Genomic DNA, 12904 nt, shown 5'->3' with positions numbered 1-12904 from the left:
TGCTCCACGGAATGCAGAATCTGGCAATATCATCACCCATTGAAACTTCACAACCGCCTTGCAAAGTTGTTCCTATGCTTAAGCTGGCAAGTGGCAGAGTCTCCAGCTGCAACTGGAACTCCAACATTATGAGAGAGGAATGCAAGAACGCTGGGGATCCCGGGCAAGTTTTTCTTTTCTGGCCCAGGAAACAGCCTTGGTCCTTCGCATCCTTTTTCTTACTGCTGAGAACACGGCCATGACAGAGTGGGAAGGCTGCAAAAACACAAGGACCCCATTCACACACAGAACTGACTTAGGCCAGGGTGTGAACAGGGGAAGGCTATTAATACAAGATATCCTCAGCCGTGACAGTGGCCTCTTCGATCTTGGTCTTAATCTCAGGGAGGGGAATATGACTGATCGCCACCACGACCAAGTTTGCAGCGTGGGCCGACGCGCTGGCCACGCAGATCCAAAACGACTCTTCGTACTGTTCTTCCAGCACCACAAACTGGAAGAGCTTCTCCTGAAAGTTGGCGATTCGTTCTGTCAGGTCATGAAATTTCACCGCAGCCATGAAGCTGGCTATGGCTAACGCCACGACTCCACCTGAAACCCAAAAAGTCACCCTCACTCACAGCTCTGTTTTGCGATTATGACAACTCTATGAGAGGTGGCATTTCTGTGCCACGTGTGACAAACTTGCTTTGGGTTAGAAAAGTTATGAGGAAGACATAAGTTCTAATTTGCTTTTAAAAGTAGGAGCTAACCCACACAGTATGAAGGAGAAAGGCAGGATTGTGCAGGGAAAGAGAGAATCTGCTTTATATCAGATCAACTTTGAATTTCCACCCCTCCAATTTTATTTATTTATTTATTTATTTATTTATTTATTTATTTTTTGAGATGGAGTCTTGCTCTATCGCCCAGGCTGGAGTGCAGTGGCACCATCTCGGCTGGCTGCAACCTCCACCACCCGGGTTCAAGTGATTCTCCTGCCTCAGCCTCCCGAGTAGCTGGGACTACAGGTGCCTGTCACCACACCTGGCTAATTTTGTATTTTAGTAGAGACAGGGTTTCACCATGTTGCCCAGGCTGGTCTCGAACTCCTGACCTCAAGTGATCCATTCGCCTTGGCATCCCAAAGTGCTGGAATTACAGGCGTTTGAGCCACTGCGCCCGGCCCACTCTTCCAATTTTCCCCTTACCCAGTACCATGCTTCCCAGGGATCCACATTTGGAGAAGTTAATTGTCTGAAATATCTCAGGATTTCTATGAAGACCATGAAGGCTATGTGGCAAGATGTAAGAAAAACTGTTGCTCTCCTCTTTAATTATCCTCCTTCCATGTTTAAGGACAAGGGTGACCATTCATAGAAGGAGGAAAGGAGGGAGGCAAAAACTGGAAGAATTCCAAACTACTTCCCTATGTTTTGCTTGAAACGTTGACCTTCTAGGAGGAATCTCGCTCTTTCTCTCTCTCTCCCCCCCTTCCTCTGGTTTCAATTTTAATTAGTATTTTTAATAACACATTTATGATGCTTCTTAAAAGATTATTATCTTCATCGAAGAAAAATTTGGACACTAGAGAAAATCATAAACAAGTTTACTTTTATCCTAAAAGCCAGCATGAACACTTTCAACATTTGAGTGTTTTTCTTTATGTTTCTTTCTCTTTAACAAAATTAGTATTACGGTGTTCTTACTTGGATTTTAAATTAGATTTTTTCCCCTCACTTGGACATTTTTACGTGTTGTTAAATATTCTGTTACAGCAGGACTTTATTGTTTGTTTTATTTTGTTTTGAGACAGGGTCTTGCCCTGTCATCCAGGCTCGAGAGCAGTGGCGTGATCATGGCTCATTGCAGCCTCAACCTCCTGAGTTCAAGCGATCCTTTCGCCTCAGTCTCCTGAGTAGCTGGGATCATGGGTGCGTGCCACCATGCTTGGCTAATTTTTGGTTTTTGTTTGTTTGTGGAGATGGGGTCTCACTATGTTGCCCAGGCTGGTCTTGAACTCCTGGGCTCAAGCAAACCTCCCGCCTCAGCATCCCCAAGTGCTGGGATTACAGGCATCCATCACCATGCCAGGCTTACAGCATGACTGTAAATGAGTGCATAGTATTTTATGCACTACACACTATAATTTATGTGAGTATTTTTAGTAGAGACTAAACAGTCTTTACTAAATTATAGATACATGGTCACACACTATAATTTATGTAAGTATGACTTTATTTCTGGGTGTCTATATTACTTCTAATTTTTTGATATCATAAAGTGCTACAGCAAATACCATTTTATGTACATCCTTGTTCTCTTGTCGAGTATTTCCTTAGCATAAATCCAAACATGGAATTGTTTAGTCCAAAGATATGCAAAGGCTATTCACGTTTTTCTGCCTTTTGACACTGCAGTGTTTTTGTTTTTTTTAAGCTCAGTGGCAAGAAATAAAGTTTTGTCAAAAGACATAAAGTTTTACCTGTTTTTATCTTTATTTTTTTTGAAACAAGGTTTTGCTCTGTTGGCTGAGGCTGGAGTGCAGTGGCATGACCACGGTTCGCCGCAGCCTGGACCTCACAGGCTCAAGCAATTCTCCCACCTCAGCCTCCCTAAGTGTTGGGATTACAGTTCCCAAGTAGCTGAGACTACAGGCGCCTGACACCACGCACAGCTAATTTTTTTAATTTTTATTTTTGTAGAAACGGGGTCTTGCTATGTTGCCCAGGCTATTTTGCCTGTTGCTAATCTCTCATCAGTAGAGTTTGAGAATGCTATCTCTCTGAGGAAAGAAATGGACAGAAATACGCATTTATTTAAAGCAGGATTGAGCACTTTTTACATGCCAGCCTCTGTGAGGATGCATGCAGATAAGAAAGACACCTGTAGTCTTGATGAGGGTGAGCCATGTATCTAAACAATTCTACAGGGTGGCTACCATCTGCAAACAAAGGCAAACACATAATAATTGATTTCTTGATATACATTATAATACATAATAAAATAACATTACCTGTTTTTATATTTTATGATATTCTTGTATAAGGTGATCATAGTGAGGGGTTATTGTCCGAATGGTACCTTGAATATTTGACCCGAGTTTTCAGAGACAGCCCTCATTTCACAAGATTCTCTTATTTTCATTACAGATGACGTGTTAAGTGCATAATTAAATGTGAATTAATTTCTGTGCATCAATATACTCCTAAATCAACATGCATGCACGCACGTGCGCGCGCGCACACACACACACACATATCTTTTAGTTTTTGGCTTAGAAAATAGGTCATGATGGTCATAAACGAGAGCATGGATCTGTGGAAAAATAAAGAGCTTAGAATCAGTTATGCCTAGATTGGAACACCACCTCTGCCACTCATTGCTGTGCGACTGTTTAACTTCTCTGAGCCTCAGGCTCTTCATCTGTAAACGTGGGTCTAATAATACCTCCTATAGAGATGTGGTGAGATGTAAACAAAGTAATGCATGCAAAATCCCCAGGTCCATGCCTAACCCTTAGTGGCTGCTCAGTAAGTTGCATCTAGTTTAAGGGCATGGTGCAGTGAAGGTGCTGGGAAGGTGAGAGGAGGGAGAGTTGAGACAGCCAGTGAGTGCTGCCTGCATTAATATGCCCAGGCGTGTGTGGGGGGAACACTAAAGACCTTGGCAGCTAGATGGCACTCACTTCGCCTTCTTAACCCAGAGCCTGAATGGAGGAGCCTTTCACAAATGGCCTCTTGCTCACAATACACTTCTCTTCTGTCGTTTGTGGAGTTCCTCCCAGCCTCAACTGCAGCACCAGCTCCATCTCTTTCCCCGTCCCAGGGCCCCCACCTCTCCCTACTTTCAGCTCTGTTTTCTGGCTTCTCCTTTCACCTCGATCTCTCTTCACTGCTCTAAGTCCTCAGCCATTCACGTACTCTAATAAGATGGTTCTTTATTGTGACAGACTCTGTAACTTAAAGAGGAAATTCATGAGCACTTTGGGAGGCCAAGGAAGGCAGATCCCTTGAGCTCAGGAGTTTGAGACTAGCCTGGGCAACATGGTAAAACCCCGTCTCTACAAAAACTGCAAAAAATTAGCTGGGCATGGTGGTGCACGCCTGTACTCCCAGCTACTTGGGGGCCTGAGGTGGGAAGATCACTTGAGCCCAGGAGGTCAAGGCTGCAGTGAACTGAGATCGCACCACTGCACTCCAGTGTGGGCGACCAAGTGAGACCCTGTCTCAAAAAAGAAAAAGAAAAAGAGGACATTCATTCCATGCCCATCAAGAAGGTCTTAGACCCAGGAAAGTCAAAGCTCCAGTGGGGCATTTTAGTTCCTTCACACCTTCTGCCCAACTACTTGGACCCCAGCCCTGTGATGGTGTGGACACAATTTTCTCTCTCTAAGGGACTTCTTACCTGCCAGGACATTCCATAGGCAGATACCCCCAGGACCGTTGACTGCCCGGTATGGGACCTGGATCATGTTGAGAATGGCAAAGCCCATGCTGACCAGAGCCAGGGCCAAGGCCAGGAAGAGGAGCAGCAGAATCATCACATGAAGGCCTGCGTTGAGCTCCTTCACCAGGTGTGGGAAGACTAGGGAGACAAGACACAGCCGCTATTTCAATATCAGAGTTAGTCACTTTTCATAAAGCCCAAGCTTGCTTACCATGAAGGCTTCAACAGACAGGGGTGAAGGCAAGACATCAAGCGTGGGGTTTTCAAACAGCGGGAGATTTTCTGAGATGAACTCATGGCCCCCAGATTCATGCTTGTCAGTTGATCAACAAGCCTCTCTTCCTTGGAGTGGACACAAAATCAAAATGTGTCCTGGCTGTCAATTTAAGCTGCACTGAGCTTGAAGCTCTGGGGTCTGATGTGAACTGATGCACACAGGCCCCAGTGACTCAGCAAGGTAGACCCTTGCTTACCGCCATGTATGAAGGACACATAATTCTCACATTGCACAACATTTTATTAAAATATTACTTTGCGTTATGAATATGGCAAAATAAGTTAGTGAAATCTTAATTTATATTTGTTTTCTCTATGTTTGCCACCAGTACCAGCTGTGAAGATGAAATGGTGTAGCGTAATAGAGTAGCTCAAATATTGCCTGGTCAAGTCAGTTCTCAAAAATGGCAGCTGTGGTTATTGCTGTTACATTTTGACAGTCTTGGGAAAGTCGTGTGACTTCTCAAGCCTCAGTTTCTTCATCAGTACAATGGGGATAGTAATCCGTGCAGATGAATTGAGGATAATCAACATTTACTAAGTGCAGTCATGGGCCAAACATTTTACATGGTCATCTTGTTCAATGCACACGACAAAGACATGAGGTAGATTTTATAAGCTCCCTTTACCCACAGGCTTGGAGACATCAAATTGCTTGTGTTTGGGCAAGGCAACTCTATACTCTATATAAGATTTATAATTCAATATACTATGAGAACAAATGTGACCCTGAAAGAGCCAGTCCTTCAAGATGGGTCCTGAGTGGTTAACTGGGTCTAAATTTAAAATAGGGCCAAGTGGCCATTTACTGACTAGGGGGTCACACACATCCTCTGAGTTCCTTGAAAACCCACACCTTTTTATCTTTGAGATCTGCCTCAACCAATCAGGGCTCAGCTGTAATGACCAATCAGGGCTCAGCTATATCAGCTAATCAGGGTTTAGCTGTATCGACCAATCAGAACTAAGTGAATCCTTTATTTACATAAATAGACCTGATTGGAAACCTGGGTGGGAACTTTTGCTGTAAAACCTGAGCCTTCCCTTTCTTCTCTGGAATACATCTTCCTTTTACCCCAGAGGCTGTGTTTCCCTGGTTTGCAAACTGTTAACTGGAATAAAGTCTTTCCTCAAAATTCCTTTTCTGAGAACTGTTGTTCACAACTGTGTGTTTTAACAGTGTCAAGTCATGATCTTTAGTAGTTATAAATGAAGAATTGAACATTATGAAAGCTACAGAACTTCTGAGCATACTCATTCCTCTGCAATTGCTCCAAGATTCCTGCTGAATACCCACCCTGATGGAACGAGTTCCTTTGCTGGTTCACCTGCCTCTCTCAGTCACTGAAGGTTGGCGTCTCCCAATCCTGAGAAGTAGAGTTTTTATTTTTCCCATTAGGTGTCCTTTCCACTCACATGTTTTCAGGCACTCCACTTTTACACTGTAAGTTCTGATGTTTCTTTCCAGTTCTGAATTTCCATTTATTGTTATCTCCCTATGGTTATCTAATCGGCATTGGAAACTTTACCCTGGAAGATGAGCTCCTTTCCAGTGAGTTTGTCTTTGTAAAGCATCTTTCTTCCCTGTGCCTCTATCCCATCTTAATGTCCCTTAGACTTTTTTTTCTCTTTTCAAACCCTCAGCCCCTTTTTGTTTCAGACACAGTAGCTTGTGCCTGATTTTTATTTATTTTATTTTGAGACAGAATCTCATTCTGTTGCCCAGGCTAGAGTGCAGTGGCACCATCTCAGCTTGGTGCAACCTCCTCCTCTCTGATTCAAGCAATTCTCGTGCCTCAGCCTTTCTAATAGCTGGGATTACAGGCACCCACCACCATGCCTGGCTAATTTTTGCATTTTCAGTAGGAGGGGGGTTTCACCATGTTGGCCAGGCTGGTCTCGAACTCCTAGCCTCATGTGACCTGCCCGCGTTGGCCTCCCAAAGTGCTGGGATTACAGGCATGAGCCACTAGACCCGGCCGCTTGTGCCTGATTTTTAAATTGTTTCATTATCCCCTTTCCTGACCAGGCAATCCTTAGGACACATGACTAACAGTAATGCTCACCCAAACTCTTAAAATAGAAAACAGTCACCTAGGTGAATGGCAAAGATCAAAATGTTTGCTAACACACTGTGTTGACAATGGTGTAAGGAAGAGGCACTCTCAAGTCTCGTAGAAATATTAATTCATGTAACCTTGTTAGAGGGCAATGTGGCAACATCTACTAAAGCAAATTCACTTCTAGGAATTTATTTTTCAGAAGCACTCTTACATGTGCTCAAAGCGTGGATCAAATATTGGATATTCATTACAATAGCGAAAGATTGGAGAAAAAACAGTATGTGAATAGATCAATTTAATAAATTAAGGTGGCCGGGCGCGGTGGCTCACGCCTGTAATCCCAGCACTTTGGGAGGCCGAGACGGGCGGATCACAAGGTCAGGAGATCGAGACCATCCTGGCTAACACGGTGAAACCCCGTCTCTACTAAAATACACAAAATTAGCCGGGCGTGGTAGCGGGCACCTGTAGTCCCAGCTACTCGGGAGGCTGAGGCAGGAGAATGGCGTGAACCCAGGAGGCGGAGCTTGCAGTGAGCCGAGATCGTGCCACTGCACTCCAACCTGGGTGACAGAGCGAGACTCTGCCTAAAAAAAATAAAAAATAAAAATAAATAAATTAAGGTATCCATAATGTCCATAATGTACACAATTCATCTTTTAAAAAGAAAGAATCATATCCGCATAATGATTGAACCCCTATCCAGATTTGATTTTAAAAAACTGAGTAATAACCATATTAGGATGATGGGGGAGAGGGAATTTGGGGCATATGGAGTGATGTGGAGAGGGTGGTAAAGAGTGCCCAGTCCTCGGTCTTCATAGTAGGAAGTGCATTAACTATATTTTAAAAATGCTTATTGGCAAAGGGCAAATCTCACTCAACCCCCACATTCTTGTGCCATAACTCAGGGCTGAGACCTCACAGTTAATTGAGATTTTATTATTTTTTAATATATGTCATTATTTAGAAATTTGAGGCTGGGGCAGTGGCTCATGCCTGTAATCCCAGCACTTCTAGGGGCCAAGATGGGGGGATTACTTGAGGCCAGGGGTTGGAGATAAGTTTGGGCAACATAGCAAGATTCGGTCTGTAACTTAAATTATTTTAAAAAAAGAAGAAAAAAATAGAAATTCGAATCATGTCTCAGGAGTGTTAATGCACCAGTTCTTTCTACTTTCTTTCTGAGGGGTGACTCTGCCTTAGCCTGACACCCAGTGCTGCCCTAGGAAAGCTGTTGTTCACTTGCCTTTCATATTTGAAACCCAGACTCCAAGAGTTTTAGGTGTCTCCCACTAGGAATTACATTTAAGTTTCCCGCTTGAAATCCATGACCCTACACACTATTCATGGTGATAAATGACAACACATGATTCATGGTGATAAATGACAACAGCCACCTATATGGGGTGCAGACTATGTGCCGGTGGCTTTATACATATTCTTTGTTTTGTTGCTCATGGACACCCTCTCTCACACTTACAAATGAGGAAACTGAGGCTCGGAGAAGTGAAATAGCTTAGCCTCGCTCCCATAGCAAGAAAGTGTCAGCTTAACTACTCTATTACAGGCCTAGAGCAGAAAAATCAGAAAGCACAGATAATTAGAGGTTTAAAATTCTAAATATAGAGTCTTAAATTCTGGAGGTCTTATTTTGAATTTAAATAGATATAGTTGTTTCCTACGCATTAGAGGTAACTCACTTGAATACCAGAATTGATTAATCATTCTGTCAGCATCTAAGACTATTAGATAATTTGTTTGCTCCGAATCCCAGAGAGGTCTGGCAGCCCTTTTTGCCCCAGCAGGGCAAATAAGAAAGGCAGGACATCTGAAGTCAAACCCAGGTCCTGGCCACTAGTGGAATACCTGTGGGGTAGGAAGTAGAGAGGAACCACAGAACTAAAAGCTGCAAAGCAATCTCTTACATTAGGTGATTTTAAAGAAATTATTTTATGTATTGATTTCTCTGATCTTTAATTTCCTCATCAGTAAAATGGGCGTAATAAAATCTCTTCTCTAGCGTAGTAAAAATGGAAGGAAATGAACTATAACGCAGTGGCTTCAGATACTGTGTTCGGTGTCTAGTACATATTTACCTGCCTCTCCTTTATCAGATGGTAAATTTTTCTTTTTTCTTTCTTTCTTTCTTTTTTTTTTTGAGATGGATTTTCACTCTTTTCACCCAGGCCGGAGTGCAATGGCACAATCTTTGCTCACTGCAACCTCCACCTCCTGGGTTCAAGTGATTCTCCTGCCTCAGCCTCCTGAGTAGCTGGGATTACAGGCACCTGCCACCACTCCTAGCTAATTTTTGTATTTTTAGTAGAGACGTGGTTTCACCATGTCAGCCAGGCTGGTCCCGAACTCCTGACTTCAGGTGGTCCAGCTGCCTTGGCCTCCCAAAGTGCTGGGATTACAGGAGTGAGTCACTGTACCTGGCCAGATGGTAAACTTTTCTAGGGCAGGTACTTGTTTGTTTTGTTCATCCCTGTTTTCCTAAGAGTCTGGTCTGTAAATACTCCATAGTACAATTGAATGTGTGGACAGTGCTAAAGTAATGTTTGTCTCTTTCTCTAGCCACCCAAACAGCCATGTTGACTTGTTTTTATTTCATAGGGCTTGGGTATTAAAAAAGGGCCTTAATCTTTGTGATGAATAGGTCTTTGGTTTCTCCATGATTGGTGTGGGAATTGATTCCCCTGGGTGATTTTTTGGGGAGACCTCTGTGATGGGAGAAGTGGCTGTTTGTGAACGAGACCCAGTAAAACCTCCCCACCCCACAGTTTACAAAGCACTTTCACTTTTGTCCCCATCTACACTGGTCTGCAACTTCAGGGAATTTTTTTTTTTTCCTACAGATGGATAGTGAATGGCAGAAAGAGACTCCAGGAGAAACAGACTCCAGGTTGTGGGAGGCTCTGATATACCCCGTAGCTGCCTCGAGGTTACATTGTGCTAGAATTAAAAGCTGTAAATCTAAAGGAGACTAGACTGACACTAGAGAACCTTATAATATCAGTGTCCCCGAGCTGTATCGGGGTAAAGCCAGCCAAGCACAGGAGGAACCTGGCCCCAGGTTCCTCGTGAATGCTTTGAAAGAGAATCACATCCAAGGTACTGTGAATGGATGTTTATAGACCCTCCTCTGAGACAACCCCAGGGCAGCAGAAAACAAAACCTTCTCAAATACTCTCCTACTCAGGGACAAGAATAAAATGTCCTTTATGCTTCTCACAGGGTTCTGATGCTTTCCAGACCAGAACATGTTAGACGAACCGAAAACGTTTCCCATGGATGTCCTAAGAAGGAAGGAGGAGGAAGGCAAGAAGTACTTACTGAATTCTTCCAAGGCTCAAACAAAATACATATTTGTTTGCAGCTTCCCACTCAAAGCAGTTTACATTTCTGTGAGCTGGGAATGGCAGGTGTCTAGTCATTAGGTTAATGCTGGCATGTGACTGCTGTTTAATCTTCTCACCCTATTCAAGTTTCAACAATTGTCCTGTTGGGGTTCAGAATCCAATACCCCTAAAATATGAAGCTTTGTGAAGAAGCCTCAAGGTCTCTCTGGCCTCCCCTCTACCTCCTGTCTCTCCATTCTTTGTCTGTCTAAAGCACAGGATGAGGTAGTTCTCTGACGTTCCCTTACCTGCCTACGTCCAGACCCCCCGAAGAAAAACACCTCTGGTCCCTTTCCTGAGTGTTCATTAATTGTACCCATATCACAGGAAGAAAGACTGAAGTCTGTTAACACAGCTGGACAGACTTTTGTCACAAGCCAATGTCTGCCCTGTGGGCCCAACAGACTTTGTTCCAGCTCATTGTATGTTCTGCAAGCCCATTGAATTTCCCTAAAAATAATTTACTAGTCCCCTAAAATCATCCACACTTCCCCATCTCCCTTTCCCCTAAGATGAAGAGGATATAACCATCTGTACCCCATTGAGATAGTGGACAATCACTCTGTGATTTTCCCCTATGCATGCTAATAAATGTGTATGCCATTTTCCCTATTAATCTGCCTTTTGTCAGTAGATTGTTTAAGAGAAGCTTCAGAGCGCAAACGGGAAGTTTTCCCTTGGCCCCTACAGTCCTGATGACATCCTTCATAGCAATAGCATCTAGTTCAGAATCGAGTAGTCCCTATAGTTGTCATGGTTAGCTTTTAGCATTTCTTTTTTTTATTTCTTTATGGGTGTGTATTTTCAAGTTTTATGTTATAATTTTGATGGAGCTATTTTTTCAATATCCAGGGTTTAATCTAATTGCTAGGTAAATATAAATATGCCCAGAGATAGTTTTTGAATATACATAACAAATACAAATTTTTTGTGTATTTATATGATGACAATTTGTATTACATTTGCCAATGGTTCCAGCATTTTGTCCTTATAAATTTAATATGACATTTACCTTGGCCAGATATCTATAAACTACTACAATTCTGAAATATAGAAATCAAGGAATGAATACCATTCTGTATCACCTTGCATTGGCATGGTATTGATTAATTACGGTTTTGTGTGGACACTGTTTTCACCAGCGATCTCATCGATTCAAAAGGCTTGCAGAATATTGCCTGTTTTGTTTTTTCCTTCCCAGAAGCCCATTCCTAAGCCTAGCTTGGATTCCTGTCTGTGCAGACTGCTCTGCTTACATCCTGGGCAGCTCTGATGCCACACTGAACACCAGCCAAAGTCCATGCCCGCTCACGTTCACAGAGAGCAGGCAAGGGCCTTGCTTGAGGTCTCCCCGCCAGGAAACTTTCCAGTAGGGGTTCCAGCCGGGGTAGTCTGATTCCAGAACCCAAGCACAGTGCCCCTTTGCATTTTCTCAGACTATGCAGTTTTTACAAAAGTAGACGTGGAAGTGTTCATCATGCTTCCCAAAGGTTCAGTTCTGCAGGCAGCCTCCACCCACTTGTTGTGGTCACGTGGCATTGGTCTGGAGTCCGGCTCTACTGTTTCCTGGCTGGGTGACCTCAGGTAAGTTATGTAACCTCTCCAAGCCTCAGTGTACTCCTCTGGAAAATGGGAACAGTAACAATTCCTTCTATACAAGTTTGTTGTACGTCTTTAAGGAGACAAGTGGTGGGAGGTGCTTAGTAGAATGTCTGACACATGTAAACCTCTCATGTTTCAATAGTCATTATTAATAGAGGTAAACTGCAAAAATGCACAAATCCTTATTTCTATCTAATGTTTCTATACACCTCTACAGAAAAGAAAAGAAGGAAGGAAGGAAAGATCTTTTGATGTGGGTCCAGAACCCTTGGCTCACTGTGGACTTTGACATCATGCCTGAGATTGAGGCAGCAGCCAAATTCCACAATGAGACAAAAGCACTCTCACACAGTAACAAAAATAAGTACCTAGAAACAGCTTTCATACCTCCAATTTACTTACTCGTGAATTGGGACTGGCGGCTCCCAAGCCCACACTGCCGCACCTTACACCCTCGGAAGAGCCCGTAGTAAATGTCCCCAATGAATTTGACCAGCTCTCTGTCTGTGGCGTTGACCAGATCCACTCCAGTCTGACAAAGGATTTTCCCACTCAGCCAGTGGGGCACTACCAGGGCAACGATGATCAGGATGAAGGAGGAGAAGCTGAGTAAAGACGCCAGCCCATACCACGCCTTTTTGAACCATCCAGGCATGCTAGTGGGTGCAGGTCATCCCCAAGGTCTCCGAGCAGCAGCGAGGGTCGTTGACATCTTTCAGATACTCAGCAATGCTCTGCTCCAAGGTCAGCTCTTCCAAACACTCTATTTCAAGATTTTAAGTCCATCCCCTCGTCCTCCTTCAGCGCAAGCTTGCACAGTCCGTGTTTACTATAACCACATCCGGAAGCCTCTACAGAGACAGTCTTCACCTGACTATGTAGCGGAGTGTGTTACTGAAGGAAGTAACCTTATATCTCCTCCTAGACTAATGTTTCAGCAGAGGGTTTAATTGTTCCTCTTTCAAGTATTTAAATAGCCCTGGTGTGGACCTCATAATGATAAAGGAGTTAGTAATAAGCAAAACCAAGTAGCTCTGATAAAGAGATGCAAACCAATCTCAAAAAATGCATATGGTAGAAGGAAAACAAAAATGGAATGATTAGCACTTGAATATCGCCAACAATGTGCAG

At 43.4% G+C, this 12904-nt stretch overlaps 1 protein-coding gene across 1 annotated transcript; it reads right to left on the bottom strand.

Annotated features, from left to right (window-relative positions):
* Nucleotides 1–303: 303 nt before the first annotated feature.
* Nucleotides 304–12530, bottom strand: CLRN2 (clarin 2). Its single transcript, XM_017871752.1, has 3 exons — nucleotides 12176–12530; nucleotides 4387–4566; nucleotides 304–591 (listed from the first exon to the last, which is right to left on the bottom strand). The coding sequence occupies exons 1-3, from the start codon at nucleotides 12426–12428 to the stop codon at nucleotides 326–328; spliced, it is 699 nt and encodes a 232-aa protein (XP_017727241.1). The 5' UTR covers nucleotides 12429–12530; the 3' UTR covers nucleotides 304–325.
* Between the last annotated feature and the right edge of the window lie 374 nt (nucleotides 12531–12904).

Source organism: Rhinopithecus bieti, unplaced genomic scaffold, assembly GCF_001698545.2.
Source record: "Rhinopithecus bieti isolate Rb0 unplaced genomic scaffold, ASM169854v2 scaffold_6151, whole genome shotgun sequence".
NCBI lineage: Eukaryota > Metazoa > Chordata > Mammalia > Primates > Cercopithecidae > Rhinopithecus > Rhinopithecus bieti.
This window is presented reverse-complemented; position numbering and strand designations above follow the sequence as displayed.